At 38.0% G+C, this 24,638-nt stretch overlaps 2 protein-coding genes across 9 annotated transcripts in view; one reads left to right on the forward strand and one right to left on the reverse strand.

Moving 5' to 3' along the window:
• The window catches only part of LOC121862411 (heterogeneous nuclear ribonucleoprotein 27C-like), a 98,049-nt gene extending 86,138 nt beyond the window's left edge, over nucleotides 1–11,911 (reverse strand). For 5 of the 8 annotated variants that reach the window (XM_042360680.1, XM_042360678.1, XM_042360683.1 and 2 more), the window contains exon 1: nucleotides 11,746–11,911. In XM_042360680.1, coding sequence (XP_042216614.1) covers nucleotides 11,746–11,843 — 98 coding nt within the window. In that variant the 5' untranslated portion in view covers nucleotides 11,844–11,911. The remainder of the gene's footprint in view (nucleotides 1–11,745) is intronic. The other 3 variants (XM_042360679.1, XM_042360685.1, XM_042360682.1) reach the window with 2 other exon arrangements.
• Nucleotides 11,912–12,769: 858 nt separating this feature from the next.
• LOC121862410 (probable RNA-binding protein 19) overlaps nucleotides 12,770–24,638 on the forward strand; it is a 92,526-nt gene continuing 80,657 nt past the window's right edge. The window contains exons 1-5 of the mRNA XM_042360677.1: nucleotides 12,770–13,322; nucleotides 19,730–19,931; nucleotides 20,981–21,378; nucleotides 22,168–22,242; nucleotides 23,242–23,458. Of these exons, the coding sequence (XP_042216611.1) occupies nucleotides 13,287–13,322; nucleotides 19,730–19,931; nucleotides 20,981–21,378; nucleotides 22,168–22,242; nucleotides 23,242–23,458 (928 nt within the window). The 5' untranslated portion in view covers nucleotides 12,770–13,286. The remainder of the gene's footprint in view (nucleotides 13,323–19,729; nucleotides 19,932–20,980; nucleotides 21,379–22,167; nucleotides 22,243–23,241; nucleotides 23,459–24,638) is intronic.

The raw sequence follows: 24,638 nt of genomic DNA on the forward strand, positions 1-24,638 counted from the left end.
AAGTACAGAGACCCTAAGAAGATCAAGACCTACAGGCCGACATTGACTTCCTTGCAGTGCTTCTTCAAGCAGTGGATAGTTCAATCATCCCTGACTGAAGTACTTAGCGGATGACGTGGGAGTTCAAAATGGATAAATTATACTAACACCACTCAATGAAGTCACCACCACTTCTTCCCCGAGAAGTCCGTCAGATCTCACCCAGCTGACTTGCCCTGGATCACACTTCGGATCAAAAGACTTATGCAACAGAGAGACAGAGCCTTTCATCTCAATGACCACATCCGCTACAGGTCCCTTCTCAACCGAGTCATCCGCGAAATACGCACTGCAAAGAAGTCCCACTACCCAACCAAATTACAACACCTGAAGCAGATCAACATCAGTCAATGGTATGGTAAGCTTAAAGAACTCTGTGGACTAAACAATAAGACACACCCCCTCCCCTTCCTTAGCCATCTCACTAATGTTGACGCAGCTGAGCAAACAAATAACCATTTCGCTACTATATGCCAGACGCTCCCCCGGCTTGACAAAACCACTCTCCCTGCTTACCTACCAGCCCCCCTTCCCACTGACTTAGTAGAAGAATTTGAAGTAGCAAAACGCCTGGACAAACTAAAATTAAAACGCTCTACCAGCCCTATTGACTTACCAATGAAACTCTTCAAGGAGTTCTCCCCGGAGCTTGCTAAACCCCTATGCTCCATCATCAATGCTTCTCTCAGTCAAGCCAGATGCCCAGCTGACTGGAACACCTCTTATGTATCACCAGTGCCCAAGTCAACCAGCCCACAATCCTTAAATCAGCTACGACCTATTGCAATCACCCCAATACCCAGCCCACCCAGAAAGTTTTGTGTCTGACTGGCTTATGCTGATATTGCAGGAGCTAGACCAGCAATTTGGCAACATGAAAACTTCCTCCACCACTCACTGTCTTGTCAGGCTTCGATTACATGCCTCGCCATCTCGAGAAACGAAACGTCTGTAGCTGTCGCCTTCATTGATTCTCACATCAGCGTTCCGACCTAGTCGACCACAATATAATCATCAAAGCTATTGACTCGGGCTTCTGGAGAAGTCTTATACCATGGCTTTCTTACAGATTCTCCTCAGTGACCGACGCCAAGCTGTACGCTTCCAGGGCTGTCTCCACCTTCAGTCAATTCACCTGTGGCGTCCCCAAGGCACCAAGATGGGACCACTTGCTTCCTTATGCTCATCAACGATGCAACTAAGAGAAACCCCTGCTCGCTGGAAGTGTCGACGATCTACCATTGGGATCAGCGTCAACAATTCTGCTCCCCAACTATACCGCCCTTCAGGATTTATTGAACAGTCTCCAAAACTGGGCCACCAACAACCATGTCACCATCAACCATACCAAGACCATGGTTATGCACATCAACCTCTCCTCCGACATTGTCCCACCTCCTTCCATTACTCTAGGTCCGAACACACTCCAGGTTGTAGATTCCACGAAGCTCCTCGGCATCACCATAGACAACAAACTAAATTGGAAACCACACGTCAGTGAAGTTATCAAATCCTCCAGTTTCCGTCTCCACCTCCTACGCCGACTCAAGTCCCTCGGAGTTCCTGCACACGAGCTCCTCAGTGTTTACACAACATTCATACTTCCCAAGCTCACCTATGCCTCCCCACCTGGTCTTCCTCCCTAAATGCCACACAACGTAAACACCTAGAAAAAGTGCAAAAGAGGGCATGCAAGATTATTCTCTCCCCTTCCTACTCCACATATCAAGAAGCGCTCAACACACTGACCCTTTCGACTCTCACTGGCCATCACTACTTAATCATCTGCAAATTTGGTAAGAAGCTTCCACACCATCCTCGACACCGCTCCTACTACCACCTGAGATCCTTAGTCCCAGAATTGCTGTTCGACACTTTAATAAATCAAGATCCGCCTATACGTGCAATTTAACTGATCGCTATAAGAACAGCCCAGTCCCAACCATTGCAAAAATTATCAATAACTTGTACAAATCGCGTATTCACTCCCCAGTAAAACACTACTCCTTGCACTGTCACTATGTTGAAAATGAACGTAGTTTGAGCTTTCTCCTCATCTATTATTATATGTCTTATTTGTGTCACTTATGTTACTTGTATATTATTTGTAATTCGTAACCCATTCCCCAAATATGTAACTGTATATTTTCAGCCTCTTGGCTGCCAAGCTCTTTCAATAAACCGTTAATTATTATTATTATTATTATTATTATTATTATTATATATATATCTTGATAAAATCACACGGGAAAAGGGAAACAACGAAGCACCTTAGCTTTCGTCTTTATTCAAGACATCTTCAGAGGCAACTGGATTACATGGACAGAGAGGGGCTTAAATATACAGGGTGACCTTATAAAACATGAGGTCAGGTCATAATGATGTCATCCACTAATCCCCACACCAACACACATGTAGAGGAGCTTAAGAGAAGGGGGTGACGTGACTAGTCAGGTCAGGTCAAAAATAAGGGACCCACTAAATAACTATCATACATCTAGATCAAAGGTTTTCAAAGCATTTTTAACCTTGGGCTACTGACAAATAAATTTATGTAACATATTATCAGTTTTGAACTGACCATCAGTAAGGTTTATTGATTTTAATTCCTTAATTAAACTAGCTTCAACCCTAAGTCTTTCTGTGACACAAGATGATTTAAATACTTCTAAGCTTTTTTCCCCAAGCAATGGGATGATTATTATTCCTAACATGAACGAACAAGGCACTGCTTTCAGATGCTGTTCTGATATTGTACTTATGTTGTTTGATTCTGAGCTGCAGTGTTTTTCCTGTCTGTCCTACATAATTGCAATTACATTTGCTACATGGAATACAATAAACACTTCCATTTACATTCAAACTTGGGCTATTTCTTATTAACATATTGGTAATGGTTGGGTCATACTTGAAAACAACATTAATATTTAGTAGCTTGAGGGACTGAACTAACGGGACAAATTCATTACGATAGGGCAGAGTCAAAATATTCTTAATTGTAGGAATTTGCCTGGTTTGAGAGGAATGAAAGGATATTTTAGCCCTTTTAAAACAACGATCAACAAACACAGAAGGGTACCCGAGTTTCTGTGCAATGGAACGAATGTGTTTCAATTCATCGCCAATAAATTCAGTCACAAATACACAGACATCTTAAGAACATAACAGAAAAAACTGACGTTTTGGTAGACTCCAGGTGATTCGATAAAAAGTGTATGAAACTGTCTACCTGTGTGGGCTTTCTGTATACCTTAAATTTGTAGTTTTGGCCATTTCTCATGATAAGCATATCAAGGAATGGAAGGGATCCATTTATTTCTCTTTTAATTTTGAATGTGATACTTGGGACAATATCATTAAGCTTGTCTAAAAATTCCAATGGGTCACTGTTTCTAGGCCAAAGACAAAGAACATCATCTACATATCTATACCATGGAGGAATAAAGTCACTATATTGGGTAGTAATCTAGACTCAAGAAACTCCATATAAATACAGGCTAGAGGAGCACGCACGCACGCACGCGCGCACACACACACACACACACACAGGTAGTCCCCGACTTACGTCCATCGGTACTTATGACCTGCTCTGACTTTACGGCCGTCGGGACATACGACCACGGCATTCGTGACCAAAAATATTTTCAAATGACGCGCGCATTTTCTATACCGAAACATTTCTGTCCAGGTCGAGAGCATGGGTGCACTCACTCAGTAGAGCGCTTAGTTGGTGTTTGGCTATCGCATCCTATATACTGATCACGCTGTGAATTTTCGTTCTTATTGTATTTAATTGACTGTATAATGACTGGAAAGCATAAAAGTGAGTGCTGGTGGTGCTCCAAAGAAAAGGACATAGGCAATTACTTTTGAGATTAAAATGAAGATAATCTCAGCATGAGAATGGAAAGACTGTAGCAACAATCTCACGTGACTTAAGTTTATCACACTCGACCATATCCGCTATTCTGAAGGACAAGGAACGTATTCGTGATGTAGTGAAAGGAACAACTATATTCTTTAAATAATATTTATGAATGCACGTTATATAATATAAATCAATAAAAATAACGTCACACAAGAGATGGGACACAATGTCAGTTTTCCATCTGAAACTGAAGAAAATAAGACCTTGGTCGTTGAAGTAAAATTAATGTAAAAAAATATGTATGTTTTAATTAAAGTTGTTCAATGTATGTACTGTATAGTAGAAGTAACCACTGATGGTAATGAAAAAGAGAGTGATAGAGGAACGGCAGTTTGTATACGTGAGCCCTCTTGTTAAGAATGTGTAATAAAGATTCATGTTTGTTTATTACTGAATATGTATTTGATTGAATTAGTTTATATATGTGAAATGAACAATACAATTCATTAATAATACGTAGAATATTAAAACACACGAGACGAGACGGCATTGTCGTTCATGTTTCCAACACCCGCGATGAATGGCGATGGTTCTACATAAGAAACTGAAGCAATAAGACCCTGGCTGTAGCTACAGTAAAATAAATGTAAAAAAATTCATATGGATGTTTCAAGCAATGTCATTTAATGTCAATAAATGGAACCATAGAAGTAGTTAACCATTAATGGTAAAGAAAAAACGAAATAGAATGGGAACGCCATCGTAAGTGCGTATATGTGAAAACATCGACATTTATCCACATAAGAATATAAGAACAAAAGAAAATAAGGAGTCTGCAATAGGCCACTTGGCCTGTGCATGGCAGCTCCTGTCCAGAGTTACTACCACTCTCTATCGTCCATGAATCTATCCAGCCTCCTTTGAAACTTTCCAGAGTTCCAGCACTCACTACAAAGTTGCTAAGCTTGTTTCACTCGTCCACCACCCTATTTGTGAACCAGTTCCTTCCTATCTCCCTCCTAAACCTAAACTTATCCAACTTAAATCCGTTGCTCCGAGTCCTATCCTGCTCGGATATTATAAGAACTTATCTATATCCCCTTTATTGATTCCTTTCACCCACTTAAATACTTCTATCATATCTCCCCACACTCTTCGTCTTGCTAGGGAATGCAAGTTTTGTTTCTTTAACCTATCCTGATATGGAAGGTTTCTAAGTCCTGGAATCATTTTCGTCATTCTTCGCTGCACCGACTCTAGTGAATTGATATCCATTCTATAAGGGCACCAGAACTGAACCGCATAATCGAGGTGCACCTGACTAGAGCAAGATATAGTTGCAATAAGACCTCTGCACTCTTATTACTTACACTTCTAGATATAAAACCCAATACTCTGTTTGCCTTATTTCGAACATTAACGCACTATTTTCTAGGCCGTAGGTCCAGACTTACAAGTACCCCTAGGTCTCTTTCACAAGTCGACTTCTCTAGGTTGATGCTGTTAAGGCTGTATACATTCACAGTATTCGTTCTTCCAATATTAAGTACGCTGCACTTGCTGGTGTTGAATTTCATTTGCCATTTTTCAGACCACCCCTGCAGTTTATTTAGATCCTCCTGTAGTGCATTTGCATCCTGCCCTGAATTAATCTGCCGCCCTATTTTGGTGTCATCCGCAAACTTGCTTATATCACTGCTGATCCCAGTATCTAGATCGTTTATGTAGATTATGAACAAGAGTGGGCCTAGTACTGACCCCTGGGGAACCCCACTGGTTACACGGCCCCACTCAGATTTAACACCATCTACGCTGACCCTCTGCGTTCTATCGGTGAGCCATGATTTTATCCAATTTAAAACTTTCCCCTCGATCCCATGAAAGCAACACTTATTTACTGTTCATAATATTTACGAATGCAAAACAAAAATCCTACCAGCAAATGGTGGTAAAGTTTAATACTGAAGGACACCCAATGAATATTGTGCGAGTTTTTATTCAGATGACGAAGTCACCAGGTTCAACTCTGGCTGAAGCTGTAGCTTTCCATAAAGCTGTTGCTGAAACTATTACTGAACCTGAAGTTGTTGATGAAGTTGCTTATGATGTTGAATTTGATGGTGTAGCTGAAGTTGATGGTTTAGGCCTTCAAATTATAAAGCTGTCTAAAGAACCTTGCACAGCTGCTTTCTTTTCTTATTATACATCTTTATGTTGAGGTCATAGTGTTTTTCACGTCGCTGTTAATTTTAATGCTTTGTTCCATATAATATCCACAGACCTCTCACCTTTTTCATATCGTTTCAACACAGTTTCTCAGCTGAGCTTATACACTTTCTTTTAGCTTTTGAATCAGCACTACCATCATTTGCTCTTGTTGAATACGGATGCAAAAAATACCATAAGAAATCTGAGAATGTTTTGTGAATATTCACAAGTTTCTGTAAAGCTCTTGATACCATTTGTGACAAGATATAACTAATGGTAAACACAAAATTACTGAATTGAAGCTGAAACTGCAATAATACCCTGAGCGCTCTCACAGTAAAATAGCGTTAATAGGAACTTAGCTGGTCACAGCAAAATATCCCGGCTAGGAAGTTAGGTAAGATTAGGTCAGGTTCTACTAGGTTTTAGTAAATGTGGCCTCTTTTACAATGATAAGTTTCCATGCACAACAGAAATTTGGTTAGGTATGTTAACAGCAACACAACAATCAACTCACAGCAAAATAGATGCAAAATGCCGACAGGGTCAAAGTCAAATATAGTTGTTGGTTAATGTTCGTTCATTGGCTGTCCGCAGGTTTCCAATTCTCAATATTACAGACACAAGAACTATAAAAAACCAAACATATGGCTTCATATCATTTCTTGTGCAAATCAATATTAGTGGAGCATCTCAAATTACTATGTGTATATTTCTGTATCTGCCATGTTGCCAGAGGCTGGCCAATCATTTTTAACCAGCCTTCCACTGTGCACTTTCAAGTTTTGAAGTTTTTCGTGATAGCATATGATAAGTGTTCTCTCCCATATCTAACTGTTACTGTATTCAGTGAGTTTATGAGAATGACAGTGAAACAATAAAAATATTACACGATCACAGTGACCTACCAACATCATGACTGTCCTGTGTGGAAATTATTTACTTTTAATTAAAGACAGAAATTACCATCTTCCATCACTTCCTTCTCCAGGTCGCCGAGCTGTATCCTCCACCACAGTGGCAGATAAGCACCAAAAGCTGGGTTAGGTTATATATATTGTAGGTTGTTAGGTTAGGGTTTTGGTGTGATTTACTCAAACCTGACCACCATTTTTTTGCAAATTAGCAGTTTGTTACAAATAAAATATTCATTTTTTTGCAAAATATGCTAATTTATGGGGATTATTATTATCACTTGTAATGGTTACTTAGTTTACACGATAATCGTTAAACAATTTTCACACTACTCACAGATAATTTTTCGGGCACTGAATGGTTAAGCAGTACCGGTATGCAGTCAGTTGCAACTCATTGGTAGTGAAGAATATATAAACACACAAATGCATGTAATTAAAATAAATGGCATTCTTTTAAATCACCATGAAAAACATAAGATAAAACTATGTAGGTTATATTAATTTCCCATTATGGTCACTATCAAATCTTTATCTAACTAGCTAACCCTTTTACTGATACTTTACTTCAAGAACTAACAAAGGTCCAGGATATTGGCACTTCCTTCAGAAATCAAGTAATAAACCCACAGATGTTGCCTAAGTGGTGCTGGACAACTTGCAAGCAAGCAAGCCCCGCCAAAAAAAAAAAAAAAAAAGCCACTCCTCGACTTACGATGGGATTAGGGACCCAAATTCAGGTCATAAGTCGAAAATGCGAAGATAATACATAGAAAATCTAAAATGGGTGTCTCTTTCTTCTCGGCACCACAAAACTCTCACCTTTAAGCTTGCCGGCTAACTGCAATTCAGAGTACGCGAAAGCTGCTCATGTAGCATTTACTCAGTACATGTACAGTCAACCCTCACATTACGCGGTCCCACATTCCGCGTTTCACCGTTAACGCGGTGCCCTGCCGGAACCTAACATGCTCACATTCCACGGTGCGTGTACCCCATTACGCGGAGAGCAGCTGGCAAGCCGCGCCATTTTTGGATCCAAACCTCCCGCCATCCGCCATGTTGTGTAAGAGGTGCGAAAATGGTGCGCACAAGGTCGCCCAGTCATCAAAACATTACCAGTTCTTCACCCGCCACCCACTACAGCTGGCCCAAGTCAGTGATAGTGATAATTATAGTGAGGATATGGACTTATATGAACTTTGGGGGGTTTGACAAAGAGGCCCTGCAAGCCTCTGTGGTGGATAGTGATACAATTGATACAAGTGATACAGGTGAGGGCCAATAATCTGCCCTCTGCCTCGGAACCAACCGCCCATCCCCGTGTGCCCAGCCATCTTTTCTACTAATGTAAGTGTTAAAAAACCTAATATTATTGATATTTCTCTTAATTATTAATTGTGTGTGCATGCCATCATAAAGTTAAGATAATATTTTTACTACAACATAGTTGTGTGTCGTCAAAAAGTGGAGTTTGGGGGTCGGCCTGGACTCTATTTCAATTAATCCCACATGTTATGTTATTCACTTTACGCGTTCCTCACTTTCCGCGGTACCCTCCGGGTTACATTAACCGCGTAAAGTGAGGGTTAACTGTATAAGGATGGCATTCATCTACATCGTGTGCACACAGATGAAACCGGCTACAACCTTTATACGTGTAGGACCTACAGCTGGGGACAATGTGTCAACAGATCATTGCAGGACAGAGTGGCAGTAACGTGACATTGATAGCAGCAATCGCCTATCTGGCAGGCCTATTCTATTATGAAATTTATACAAAATCTGTAACCAAGGAAGTATTCAAAAACTTCATGACCTCACTGGATTGTGTGCTAGGTCCTGAGACTGCTGTGATTTTAATGGATAATGCACCATGTCATGCAGGAATTGAACAGGAATTTGAGGATCGTGTCATCAAGAAGCTTCCTCCACTCACCTCTCCTAAATCCTATTGAGAATTGCTTCTCAGTACTGAAAGCTACTGTGAAACAACAACTGAACAACATAACTGATCGTTGCGCTGCACGTCGACATGGGGTCACCTTAAGAATGTGTCGAGAGAGACTTCAATAAGTACTGAGGACAGCAGTCCCCAGTATTGATGGTACCCTTTGTTCAGCAAACTACCAGAACTCCCAGACATACTTATGGAGGTGTACTGCACGAGAGGACATCTGGGACGGAAATCATCATTGCTAATGACCCGTTTGAAGCTTTGTAATGTAGAGGGACCTGAGTTTTGCTGAATTAATTAATTATTGAGTTTCTGTATACAGTATATCGTTTATATACACGCACTACTGTATATGCCATTCAAAGCTTATGTTAATTGTCAAATATATGTGTAAAACTATCCAATCTTTTATTGTCATTATCAATACCCTCAGTGCTTTGTCAATAATTGTGAGTAAATCATGTCAAACCATTTTGTTACAGCTTCAATTCATTACAAGGAACTGTCAAAGGATGAGATATAATGTCAAAGCCATCGGTGAACTGTCCTTTATTTCGTTGAACAGTTCAAATTGTTATGTGACGAGTTATGTGAGTACGAGTTATCTTGGGTATGAGTTGTATTGGGTACGAAAAGACCCTAACCCTTGCCCAAGAGAGTACCTGAAGCTGAATATGTTTAACAAAAACAAAGAACAAATATGTTTACATAGCAAATAACACATGATAAAATCTTAAATGTCAAGGTGACTGAAGCTGAAAAATTGGACATTGATACAGTTCAGTACAGTATGAAAGACCACTGGTTAAACGAGGGAGAGCTAACAATTTGCTTTTGATTCAATATTTAGTACAGTAGTTTATATCCATTATAATCACTGGATAAGTTAAAGGGGTAATTAATAGCCTGGCGTGGGAACGAGTAACACCTATACAAATGGTGGCGGGGAGGTGCTCCTCCACGAATACAGTCCAACTCGGCCCATATCCTAATCGGATCATCTCGGAAAACCAACTCAGACCACTTAGGTCAACGAACACATTTTACACATTTATTTTAGCATGAGACAAAAGTAAAAAATTACAATGATAAAAAGCAGCATAAAAGTACAAACATTACTGATAAACATTCACGTGATGTGAAACGGCTCGTAGCAACTTTTCAGCAGATCTTCGTCCACTACTGAATTCATCCCACAGTTTGAAGAGCTGTCCTTGCTGGTGTATATACTTGGCCAGTTGTTTTCATAGAACTTTACCGTCGGACAAGAGCCGCACCTGGAGTGTCTCTAATTTTGCTTCATTATGGAGTAGGTTGATTAACAGAGAGAAGCTAAGTTGGTCATTTTTCATTAACCACCCATCACCTTTTTTCACATGAATTTTTTTTTGTTAGTTTTCTTGCTGGTTGAGTTGATTTTGACATTTATCTTCGGAACAAATCTCTCTCTCTCTCTTTTTTTTTTTTTTTAGTTATTCCCACCCCCTTTCCAGCCCAACAATGTAGAGGGTTAAAAACATGTGATTTTCACCAATTATAAATGTCATAATCATCTAAAAACACCAAAAAATTTAGCAAAAAAAATATATTTTACATGGGAAAAAAGATTAAAACTAAACTAGCTCTATGTACTAACCTAACCTTACTTAACAGGCCACGTCCTGACCTAACCAGACCTGACTTAACCTAACTGGCCACGTCCTACTTAGATGGGGGGGGAAATAACGTCGTGTTCCTTAGCCAAGGGGGGATAAATGATTGTTACAACAAATAAATCACGAATATCGCTTATTTTTAGAATGCCCCACTACATTTGTTTATTATTTTGTTTCACGGAGAGATCTATTAAATGGTAAGAGGAAAAAAATTGTAAAAAGGTGATGGGTGGTTGTGGTTAACGAAAAATGACCATTAAGTTGTCCTTTTATTGCTTTCAAGTAGAAGCGATTATGCCACCCTTCACATTATTTGTGCTGACACTCCAAGCATGGGGTCCAGATGTCAATCCTGAACCTCTAGCCAGCTACTTGCTTGAAGTGTGCAAGGTGGACCATGTATACCAAGCATTGGTAAGCCATGGTCAGGACTCAGAATGTGACTGCTCCTGCAATCTAACACCAAAATTAAGTGACTGCCCTTTACACTTTATAAAGACAGGTAACTCCTTTGTTACGAATGTGAATAATGGTTTATTGATCAAGTTCTATTAAAAACGCATAAAAACATCCTTCATGCTGATTGAACCCTCGGTAGTCACTTTCTTCATATTTCAGTGAACCAAGAGACGGAAAACAAACTCAAACTCATTCCTGAACCTCTAATCCTCTACTTGTTTGACGTGTGCAAGGTGGGCCGAGTTACTAATGTGTGGGCCGATGTGGTTATTAAAGATGGGCCGAGTTGGCTAACTGGGTGGCCAGAGTTGGTTATTTAAGATGGGTAAAGGTGGAAATGGGTCGAGTTGGAGGTACACCCTCCTGCCCCTCCATACACCATCTTTTTCGCTTTATCTCTTGTATTCACTCCTTAATTTGGTTCCTATCATCTAAGAGGACAACATATTAGGAGAGGAACATGGAAGTAAAGGTAATATACGTGATTAGTGATCATGATACCTTAACAACATATGAAAGCCTTCTGTACCCAAACAAACAGAAGCGCGTGGCACAAACGCCGTGTGCGCGCCTAATATTTACTACGTGTGTATATGGATTTTTTAACAATCAACAGCAATTATTCAAAATCCATGGGGTTCTTACCCTTTCTCCTCGCCATCATGGGGCATATTCCGGCCTCTTGGTCCATTGCCACCGCCGGGGTGAGCCATCATATCACGCCATGCAGTTTCTTTCTTCATCCTTACTGTACGCCAAACATGGAGTCTGAAGCACGCGTCCTCTACCTAGATGGCGCCAAACACGCAACAATTTTCACAGATATTGCCTGAAATAAAGTGATTTCTCACTATTTTGGTATCAATTACGCGTTCCGATTACAAAATAAAATTTATTTTGTAGTAAACATATATTTCTATGGGGTATATGCTTGAATTAAGAGAAGTAAAAATATGAATTTCAACAAAAGAACCAAGAAAAACACTTGAGTACGCAGAAGCGTAGAAGGGTACGCCACGATCAATAATCAACCATGTTCAACAGGATTTACGCATTCTCTCCAACCAATTGTAGTTTGAGATGGCCTCGATATATGCACATTATCACACTAACTACTATACTAAAGAATGTATTTCAAACGAATATTTTATCTCAGGGAATGTACTGAATGTTATCTGCTTCTTCTCATATTCAGCCATATATTTATGAGATACTACAAAGCAACTACGTTTTATCGATTTATACTAAAGGTTTAACTTTTAATTTAGCAAAATACATATACAACCCAAATAATTTACAAATATATGTTTGTATAAATATATACCGGTATCAGTAAATCCGTTACGATCAGACTACGAATACAATTGATAACAACGATTAATGACGAAGAATGATTCGTGTGATGATGATACAAGCAAAAAAAAGTAATTATCAATTTAATAATAAAGCAGCAGTATTTTCACATGTCTTCGAATTTTTGTTTCTTATGTGGCTCCGCTTGTTTTGGCATTCAAGTCATCCATAAAACAACAAGATAGCAATGCTTAATTTGTCTCATATTTAGTGAATATTACTAAAATGGAATTATAAAAGATAAAAACACCACGGCTTATAATATTAAAGTGATATAGCAGACTACATAGTGCACTGTAATCATTTTTTGAGTTAGCAAACACAGTTTACCCAAACAACATTAATATTAACTTATATCACGTTGTTCAATGCTTATATATTTTGGTCGAGACTGTATTTGGGTTAATTGCTTTCAACGTGGTATTAACATTATTATTATAATTAATCAGGGTATGTGAATGTGACAGTTGTAAACAAGCACCGCACAGCGTGGTCACTGGCCAGGGCTCACTGTAGTTTGTCTACTACTTAACAAGCACAGCCTCACTGCACAGCGTGGTCACTGGCCAGGGCACACTGTAGTTTGTCTACTACGTAACATGAACATCATATTTAACAACGTGCTTTCGGCACCCGCAGTGTAAAATACTCGTCTAATAACAGATAGAAAATACAGTAGACGAATAGTTACATCCTCAATGAAATATTTCATATAATAGAGGAAACCTAACAATTGTGTTATTTTAGCCATTTAACGTAAAGATCTCCATACTTGCAAAAGCAGAACTTAACAGAAGTAAATTATTTCGTAAAAGTTGTACTAGTGAATAACTATGTCTCGCCTGATTGTTAAGAATCTACCATTACAGGTAAGGTGCTCGTGATTGTGTAACTTAATGAAGTTTATGTAATAATCAAGATCACTCCCCGTACATCCAACTCGGCCCACACATAATAATTCTGCCCAAGTAAAAAATATATTTTGGTATTATTGCGTTTACACACCGTTCATTACTACCACTAATCTATTATCATATTCGAATAAGACGTCTAATTATAAGATAATTTTCATCTATTACATTACCGGCGGAAATGTATAATAACGGAGATAGCTTTTACCAAAAAATTTATATTTTTCATTAACCTCCTGCCTTATCGTCTGCCTCTCACCCAACACTGCGTGTCTCTCGCGTCTCCTTCATAAATCATGACGCGCATGCGTATCCGTACACGTCACGCGGCCAATCAAAAGCGTTTTTGCTTTTGGAACCAATTAACATGATTTTGGGTTTAATTCAGAGTATATTTGGCCCAATCAAAATCGAGTTTTATTTTGGGTCTCATATTTTGAAATTCAAGTTCAGTTCCGACCATGGAAGTCTGCGATGGATGTCACTTAAAGTATATGGAGCTAATTGCGAGTTTTTGGAAAAAAAAACGTAGAAACTATAGCATTTTTCGATCGCATGGTGTTCTTCCAACCTCAGTAAAGTGTACTAAGAGCAAGACTGAATGTAAATATCGCAAAGTAGTTAGAGGATTGTGATCTATCTCCCTTCTTGAAAATCGGTATCACACTCGCTATGCTCCAGGATTCTGGTACTACACCCGTTTTTAATGACATGTAAAACAAATTTGCTTGGGGGCATACTAAGCTCTTCCTTACATTCCTTTAATACTCTGGCAAATATCTCATCAGGACCTGGTGACTTATTAGATTTTAGCTTGTCTATTTGCTTACTAACATCGTTACTAGTCACTACTATCTCGCTTAATCTATTTTCTTCACTATCTCTGTATATAGTCGGTGCCTCAGGTATCATGTTTAAATTTTCGGTGGTGAAAACTGTTAAAAATACCTGTTCAGATTATTGCTCATTTCTCTGTCATTATCAGTTAGCTCGCAGGTATTGGTCCAATCTTGTCTCGTGTTTTAGTTTGATACATTTGAAAGAATCCCTTGGGGTTTAACTTCGCGTCTTTGCTTTTCATATCTTAGTCTTAATAATCTCGGAGGTAAACTTCCCCACGATTTATTCTCCAACCTATAGCCTTCCTTTGGCTAATAATATTCTTTAAATAATTATTTATCCACTTGGGGGTCATTGTTATTTGATCTGAGTATTCTGTATGGTATGTTCTGCCTTTGTGCATTAAGTAACTCATTATTTAAATTGTGAAACTCGTCAAACTCAGATCTCGTGATCAGGTCATTCTCAACTTTCTTATTTTGTGAGGGTGTCGTTGTCAGGTCACCAGGTAAAGTGAGGTCGTTTTCTGTGTTGGTGTTAGATTACAGGATCAGTCACATTCTGAATATTGACCATGGCTGGCCAATGCTTGGTATGCATGGCAATAGTGCATCTCCAACAGGAAGGACTGCAGTGCGGTGGTTGTATCTTCTTCCACTTAATGTACAATAATATATTAATAAGATAGAATGAAATGATAAATAATTACAACATCAATTCCCCCCACCACTTACAATCTATGCTGCTTTTTATCATTGTACTTTTGTACTTAATGTGTAAACTTTTACTTTTTAGTAAAAGTTCGTTAACTGAAGTGGTCCGAGTTGGTTATCCGAGATGGGCCGAGTTGGATTGTAACCCCATAACTGTCCCCCAATGTCCAACCACTATAAAAAAATAAAAATAAATAAATAAATATATAAATCAAAAAAGTTGTATAAAACTTTTTTTCTTACTTAAAGAACATCACTTATATATAACGTAAAGGAACTACAGTATACCGATAACTTAAATTTTGTTTTGGAATTTATTTTGTTAAATTTCCTTTTAATTGTCCCACTTCACTAGGACAACGAAATTATGTTTACCATAATTACACTTCAGCTGTTGATCTATATGAGTACCTCCCAGCAACAAACTGAATGCTAAGTTACAAAACAATTTTCAGTGACTTTTCCATACCTTACCTAACTAGATAATACAGTACTTTGGAACACTAACCAAAGAGAAGGAACAACTTTAAGGAAAATTTTCTATAGAATTTTTTTTTTGGGGGGTAATCCTGGAGCAGATGGCTCACACCAGAATGAGTTGCTCATTTTTTCCACAGATGTTCTTTGGATGATAGCAAGTAATAAATATGATCTGACAATGCACAGAACCAAATAGAGCCTGACCTAACCAACCAAGAAACCTACCTAACCTTGCATTTCTTCCTAGCCCCCCCCCCCCCTCTTATTAAAAAGAAAGTACTTAGAGTAATATCACAGCTAGTCAGAATCCCTCTTAGCCGGAATTGCAATTTTGCCCGGAAAATTTATCTCAATTCCGGATTTGGGAACGATTTTCCATGGTTGAAAATCGGACACATTTTCTGGAAAATTAAAAGAAAAATTACAGAAACTCCAGATTTGTTTCCAGGTCCTGGAGCAAATTTCGAGGATGAAATAATGCACAATTTCCGGAAAATTGCAGGAATCTTTTTCCAGTACAGTACTGTATGCCCTTACAATTTGTGGATTTTTAATTTGCAGATGACACCCTTGATATACATACCTAAGAATGTCTGCGGGGAGTTTTAAAGTTAGCATTTTCACGGCAGGGTCCGGGAGCTCCAAAGTTTTATGGCGTCCTGCAAGGTGTCTCTTGTCCCAGGTGGCTGGGCCATGTGCATTCACTCCGCCTCAGTTACAGTCCGGGTTAAACACTTATCCATCTCATGGGTGTGCAACTCTGCTCTTCTAACAACTGTGCTCCTTGTGCTTGTGATGGCTCCCAAATGCCCTTAACCACCTTCATCCAGCTGCGGGAAGGTGCCCAAACAAGTGAAGAGAGAAAAGGTCATATATTTCTCCCGTACATACACTTGGCAACAGGAGCGGGTAAGGGGAGTGATTGACCCCTAGTTAAGTGTTGTCTGCAGTTGTAACTCACTCCCTGCCATATTTCACTGGATTTACTGTTATTATTAGTGTTTACTGATAGAATAATGTTTAATAGTAATTAATCATGGCATTGTAGCTAGATAAGCTCATCATTGTAACCACCAGGCCAAGCTGTGAGGTGTTGTGGTTTTTTCAACTCGTATATTTTGGGTAGATATACATAACTTTCTTCATTTATTTTTACTAGTTTACATGCACACACAATCCTACATACATATTGTGAAAAAGTATACAGTATTACACCACAATTACCGGCATCCTTCACGTTGGGTTGGCTAGATGGCCACGAAAGAAATTTTGCAAGTTTGATCTACGTATCAACCCAGCTGGTGCTCAGATACCATTCGTTCTAGGGACAGTAATTTTTACGTGGAAAAAATTTCCGTATGGCAACCCAACCAACCCAACTTTAATAAAGCATGATGAAGTTGACTTGAGGGTAGTCTCGCATTTTTTTGTACATTATTTTGTTGTTTTGTTTCGTATTCTTTGTGAGAGGATTTATCCATTATTATTTATTTGTATGTGTTTTGTGTGTGTGGCTACACACATACAGTACAAGTAAAAGACATAATTGTCCTAACGGCAAACAAAGGGAATGTACTGTACATTTCTTTGCACATGAGTAAAAATGTAACAACAACCACCACCACCCCAGTCAGCAAATGATATTCGTAGTTTTGGCAATTCACGGCCATTTTGAGACACAGACCCCTGCGAATTTTAAAGGCATGCTGTACCTGGAAAAATTCCAGGGGTAGGTGATTTTTTGGGGGCTTGAGAGCTGTTTTGTGAAGCGGAAATATCTCATTCCCAGAAATGCTCTGCACCAATTGTTCTGGCTAAAGGGGGTGTCACTACTTCGATATACAGTACCGGTAAAGGCAACTTTATTTTATTATTATTATTTTTGCGGGGGAATAGCCCATCCAGGCACAGGTCATCAATCTCCAACATGGGCTGGGGGGGCGGGGGGGAATAAGAGTAAAAGAAATTAAAAAGAAAAAGATTATATTAATCTACACCACGAAGATGCTGGAAAACCTGTGTTTTTTCGTGGATTTGGCAATTCGCGACCATTTTGAGAACCTAACCCCCGCGAATTTAAAGGGATCAATGTACTTATAATTAAAATAAAAAGTTGTCATCTTGATTTTATTACTTGCTATCAGCCAAAGAATATCTTTGGAAAAAATGAACAAAATCGAACATCTTCTGGTGTTAGCCATCTGCTATAATATTTCCAAAATTTTTCTTACATTCAGAATATTCAAGGAATTGGAACTTTCTTAATTTTATTTATTTCTAGTTTTTGTTAAGAATGAATATGTTTGAATTCCATATATTAACCCTTCAGCCCCGTTAGGGTGCTGCTAGCAGTACTCTTCTCCCCCCACACACACACACGGGGATAAATCGAGAAAAAATTCAGCTTCTCCAAAAATAATAAAAAATAATAATAATACAGCTACTCCTCGACTTACGACGTACCAGATTACAACCGCCCCAGTCGTACCAAAATTTTTTCAAATTACGTATTTTCGAGTGCCGATGTTAGTGATTGCACTGTGTACTGACAAAATTTTCGTTTGTAATTCCATTTAAAATGGCTGGCATACTTAAACATGAGAGTTTTGTGGTGCTGAGAAGAAAAAGAGACACCCATTTTAGATTTTCTTTGTATTATTTTCGCATTTTTGACTTACGACCTGGAATTGGGTCCCTAACCCCGTCGTAAATCGGGGAGAGACTTTAATAATAATAAAACATTGGCGTGAAAATAGGCAGACGTTCTGGAACGTCACCCGGGGCCTAAGGGTTAACAATAAAATAACAAATGAACACCCTACACCAATGGTGTCAAACTCAAAACCTTTCGAGGACCAATTCTTATTTTAGTTACCCTCTTCAGGGCCAACACAAGGATTGAAGTTTACAGCTTCACACATTGTCTTACCTGGCTTACCAGGAATATCTCATTTGGGTTTGTCTGATCTGAAGTATGTAAAATTCATTTTACTAAATAAACATGATTATATCCATTTCTATCATAATTACACGAGATGATAAATTTTACCGTCATCCCAAGGGCCACATTTGGCCCGCGGGCCATGAATTTCACACCCCTGCCCTACACTAACTACCTTAAAATAAGTTAAAGGAATTAATTTCCAGCCAAGGATAGATAAGTTATGTTTGGTAGGTTTGGTTGGTTTATCTTATCTACGATAAATCATCGGTCACTGGGAAGTGTTTGTGGGTATGAAACACTTCTAAGAGCAAAATTGATAATATGCTTTTACAGAAATTGCAAATCCTTGTTATTTGCTGGTACTGTACAGTATATTATTAACATATGAAGGACTTTATAATGTATACTGTACAAAATATGGTACAGGTACTACTATATTATGAGGTCTACCGTGCTGGAGTTGGTCTACTGGGATATTTACACTGTACAGTAGTGTCTATTAACCCAACCTAACTTAATCTAATATATCTTAAACTATCCTTATTTTTCTTAATCTAACCTAACCTAGCTTAGGTTAGATTAATGGATGCTACAGTGTAAATATTCCGGTAGATACAACTCCAGCTCGGTAGACCGCATACTATGGTAGCTCCAGCTCGGTAGACCGCATACTATGGTAGCTCCAGCTCGGTAGACCGCATACTATGGTAGCTCCAGCTTGGTAGACCGCATACTGTGGTAGCTCCAGCTTGGTAGACCGCATACTATGGTAGCTCCAGCTTGGTAGACCGCATACTGTGGTAGCTCCAGCTCGGTAGACCGCATACTGTGGTAGCTCCAGCTCGGTAAGCCGCATACTATGGTAGCTCCAGCTCGGTAAACCGCATACTATGGTAGCTTCAGCTCGGTAGACTGCATACTATGGTAGCTCCAGCTCGGTATACCGCATACTACAGTGTAGTAGCACCAAAAATAATCAGTTTGTAAATAGTGCAGGTATAAAAATAGTGGTAAGCTGATAATTTATATGACCAAGGGTAGCTCAAGAAAACTATTTCAGTTGAGTAAATCCTAAACTTTTGAAGGTTTAATGTTCACAGTTGTGATCAATTATGGTTGGGTTTGTTAAAGGATTGCAGATTGTGATTATTCATGGATTTAGCTTGTGGTATATTGATAGATTAATTGGAAAATCGGAGCTGGGGCTGGAGGACCAAAAGGCTTTCTTCATTTGCTCAATACCTGGTACCTTACTGTACACTCAAAAAAACATTTATTTAATCTCCTTCATAAATCCAATAACTGTCTTAAATATATGTTTGTTTAAAGAATGCAACAGAGTACGCTTAATAAGTATGAATTTGTATCATAGTTTTACTTTGTTTCAGATTACTGAGGATGAGATCAGGAAACAATTTGATAGGAAGGGAAACATAACAGATATAAAATTGAAATACAAGGATAAGAAGTTTAGACGGTTTGCGTTCATAGGATACGAGAACGATGAAGATGCAAAGGCAGCTTGTGATTACTTCAACAATACCTTCATCAAGCAGGCTAGAGTCACTGTTGAAATTTGTAAAAATTATGGTAAGTGATGAAATGGCTACTGTACTAAAAAAAAAGAAAAAAATGTTCAGTATACAGTACTGTACTGTATAAATGTTCCAATTTGATACATGGTGTTATACATTATTCCTACAAACCCCCTGGATTGTAAATCAATGATAATTTGTTTAAAAATGAGGTAATATTCTAGGACCCCAAAAATATCCCTTTTTTTCAGGCTTATGTAATAACTGTGAGATTGATCTTGAAATCTTTGATTGTAACTGGACCTGGAAAGAATGACCAGTTCCCAACATCCCCCTTTGCTTGTTTTGTTGAGATTGATAATTTTTTACACTTCTTAGCTAAGGTGGGTTTGAATAGATCACACTTGCATTCTGTTGCATCGGGCTCTTTAACTACCAGAAGTGCAGTTTCTTTTTTAGCCTATTTTAAGGACTAGAGTTGATTTTTGGGGAAAAGGCAAGTTTCTGGATTATTGTGTCTTCTCCCCTTCCCAAATTGTTGGCCAAGGGCTGAGGTTGTGAGGAAAGATTTGTGTCAGTTGTTTGAATTAGTGCCAACCATCAGTGTCAAGGATAACCATTAATTGCAACTTGAAGACTTGATTTACAAAAACAAGAGAGCTGTCTTTGTGCTGACTCAGCTATAAATAGAATTTCCAGGATCAATCCTTTTGTGCACCAGAGGGGCTTATGTGTTTTTAAAAAAAAAAAAAATTTATGAGAACTAATGATACAAATTTGCTTTTTCTTAAACAAATAATTTGATTTCTTATTATTTTGCTGAAAACAGTTTAGTTCATATTATTTGGTGTGGTTTATTTAGTTGTTGGTACAGTACTGCACCAGTAAACCATATCTTTACTTGTACAGGTATTTGAGCAATGGGTACTTGGGTAAATGGGAACACATAATCAAGCAGGAATTAAGAATGAGCACTGAGATCCTTGATTTTCACAGACTTGCGTTACATCGGGTTATGAAGTGGAGAAGAATTTATCGAATTAACTTGAGTTTAGATGCTAAACAAATATACTGTACTGTATAACTGTTCTTATATAATTTCAGGAGGTGAACAAAAACCTGTTTCATGGTCAAAGAAGAACTTGCAACGTAAAGAACAAGCTAAAGGAGACCTAAAGGGTATTAACAAAGATGGAACTGATTTGAAGAAGGAAAAGAAAACAAACAATGCCAAACAAAGGAAAGATAAAACATCCCTCAAGGAAGAGGTATTAGAGAAGTACAAATATGAACCTGGATTTTCTGAGTTTCTGAAAGTTGCTGATAAAGTCATTAGAGAAGATACCAACAGGTGTGTAGAGGGCAATAATAACACAGCTATTGAAGATGAAGAAACATGTGTAGAAGAGCAAAATGGTGAGGAATGTGGAGAAGAGCACAATGAAAAGGAAGAAGAAAAGAGAGAGAAATTAGCCCATAAAAAGGATGTCTCTGATTTAGATGTAAGTACAGTACATAACTTTTTGGAATGCAAGTTAGTATTTGACGGTTGTCAGAGAGTACCCGAGATATTATGCAAAAATTCCAGTCATCACTTTACGAGATACAGTATTCACTATTGGGGAGTACCTCATGGGTTTAACCCTTATGGCTAGTACAGTACTGTAGTTAAAGGTTTTGCTGGACTAATTATTGCAAAGGACAGTCAGAAACAATGGAAGTTCTGGTATAATGATGCTTTTATCACAGTGCTATGCTCCCAGTGCAGTATAACCTTTTTATACTGTATTTAACTTGTATGAGGCATTCATTAGTTGAGAGGGAGTGATCCAATAGAGTACTAGCCACTAATACACACCAGATATTTGATATACAGTAGATCATTGGGGTCTAATAGATAGTTGATGGTCAGACCATAAATTTTATAAAGAGTGAAGGGTTCTTCTATAAAGTTGCCCACCATGGACAAATAAGTTAGAAGAAACATGAAGATTAATGTTGGGGTTTTATGGGCATTTAGAGCTTTAGAGCCTTTAATTCTTTTGAAAAGGTATTATTGAGGGTTGTTAAAAATGCTGGGGTCCAGGAATGTATTTTTCTCAAAAGAAGTTTAGTGAAGAATGAGACCCTGTGTAGCTTGTATTAGTTCTCTTGAGAGGGCATGCTGCATTTTGCAGATGCACATCAAGGGAGGATAGGCACTGAAGTACATTCAGCAGTAAATTTTATTCTTTAAAGTCTTGGATTTTTTTTATACAGTATTCCTTTATGTTTTTTTTCTTTTATTTCAGTATCTCAAAAGTCTAATGAAAAATCAGCCAGATATCAGTGGTGATACTGAGGGTGAAAAGAAGAAACAGCAAAAGGTAACTGCCTTCATTCATAGTTTACTATACCACTTTTAAAAACATTAATAATCATAATTTCATTGCAGAATTAAATTCATATATCAGATACTTAACCTTTTAGAATTAGAATAGCAACAATTGATGATGTTAATTGTATAAATACAGTTATATATTTATGAAATTTTGACAACAGTTCTCTAATAGAGTAGTTAGGAACCGTTGTCCTCAGTCCCATTAGAAGAGCACGCACACACAGTTAACACAGTTAACATAGGTAAGATAACACAAAGTTTGTTTTGTTATTCTCTATTAGAAGGAAAAAGCAATTAAGCCACACCTTGTTAGAGATAAGACAATTTATCCTTGTGTATTAAACTGATTTATGAGTGCCACCTTATATACTAAAGCTTTTGTATTGTTAGTAGTGAACATCATTTATGAACTACACTTCATGAGAACATTTAGTAGTTATCTTATTATGTCTATATCCTTTTTTAACTATAGTCAGTGTGTGTGTGTGTGGAATTTTTAAGGACTACAGTACTGTATTTCAGAGTTTGATGTCAAAATATTGATTACACTATATCATTTCACATGCACAATTATGCCTCAGAAATCAAGGGCATAATATGATTGATGATGCTGGTCTTCAGGTTATTTTCCAAGAGGTTACCCTGATATCCAGTTTTATGGTGCTGGAGAGTTGTTTGGATTTGGGGAATTTGAAAGATTAATCTTCTTATACTGTACTGTGTCTAATTATGCAGTCAGATTACTTTCTTAGATGGTTGTGTGTCACATAGCATGTGCACCATGTATTACCATCCTCTCATTCTTTTACTTACTTTCTTAACCACTCCTTACAGTGAATGATGAAATTCACAGGTCAGAGGCCTTGATAGTGTCGTCAGTTCAGTTAGTTGTTCTCCAATGTTTTGCTGTGTTTGTATTTGAAAAGGATTGTAATAGATGCCGTAGATTGTACCTCAATTTTATAGAATGAATTACAATTTTCAGGAATGGAAGAACTTCCATACTGTTGTCATTCGAGCAAAGGAGATGTGCAAGAACAAAACCAAACGAACATTTACAAAGAAAAGTGTGAAAGCCTTCCTCAAACCCCTAAATTATAAAAGCCTGAGAATTCCAAACAACTTCAGATTAGTAGCCTTTGTTGGCTTTGGGACTGAGAAAGAAATGATTCAGGCACTCCAGAAACACAAGAGCTTCTTAGGTGAGTAAGGTGTAAGATACACATTAATTTATCTACTATTACATTTCATTCACTCAGTCAATCAGTAAGTCAGTCACCAAATGACATACCGTATATCTCGGCTTATAAGACGAAATTTGAACATTAAAAAAATCTGCCCAAAGTTAGGGGGTCGTCTTAAGCAACAAATATAAAATTCTTACATCTTAAATATTGTGGTTTACTGTGTCAAGAGTGGTGATGGAAACATCGTAAGCCACTCACAAAGTCCTACCAGTAATTATTTTATACTGAAACTTACGTTTGGCAAGCTGGATTCAAATTAAGATTACCGGTATATTAAAATAATAAAAATGTATTATAAACCTGTCTAACATACCCTGTAATAAACACAGCTGCTATCATCACACACCCCTCCCCCCCCCCCCCCATTTGCCAGTGAGGAGACAAGAAAGGGAAAGTGACCGCGAGATTGGGCTATTTTTAGCCGTTGAGGTGATCAGTAATGCATACCGGGTATCGGTATATTTACTGATAATAATATTTATCTCCTACAAATAATTTATTTAAAATTTATTTTTTTACAAAGAATATTCAGTAAATGAGTGCGTTAATTCTTGAAACTATCGACAGTTAATTACAGACGCTTAAGTGACGTCACTAGTGTTTACACTACACCAGCCGGTAACATTTGATGCCATTACTTGAAGTGAATTGGCCTAATTTTAAGTAACTAACTATAAATAAATACAAAAATTAAAAAAAAAGATCAAAAGTGAGAAATAATATACTGTATGTATGTTGTGTTGTCAAAGTAAGAGGAACAATTGAAACTGCAATTGTGTGTAAATGAGGCAGAAAGTCAGGTCAGCAACCTGGGACTTGGTCACAATTTTCGTTATGCCATATAGCAGCAGGGTCTACCATTAGACAACACATTATGCTTCCAATATCTTCCCAGGCAGTAGTACCTCCCTGTTTGGTAGCTGCCTACTACCTACACAATTTTTAGTAATATTAATTTGATTCATGATAAATTAGACAAACTGAAAATAAACATCAAATTTAATTACCAAGACGCTTCCCATTGGCAGCTGTAAGAGGGGGAGATGGGCTATTTTTATCCCGTCTTTGTGTCTGAAGTGGCCAGTAATACCATATATTTATTGATCATAATACTTTTCTCCTATAAATAATTAAT

The sequence above is a fragment of the Homarus americanus genome, unplaced genomic scaffold (genome assembly GCF_018991925.1).
Source record: "Homarus americanus isolate GMGI-L3 unplaced genomic scaffold, GMGI_Hamer_2.0 scaffold31037, whole genome shotgun sequence".
Classification (NCBI taxonomy): Eukaryota; Metazoa; Arthropoda; class Malacostraca; order Decapoda; family Nephropidae; genus Homarus; species Homarus americanus.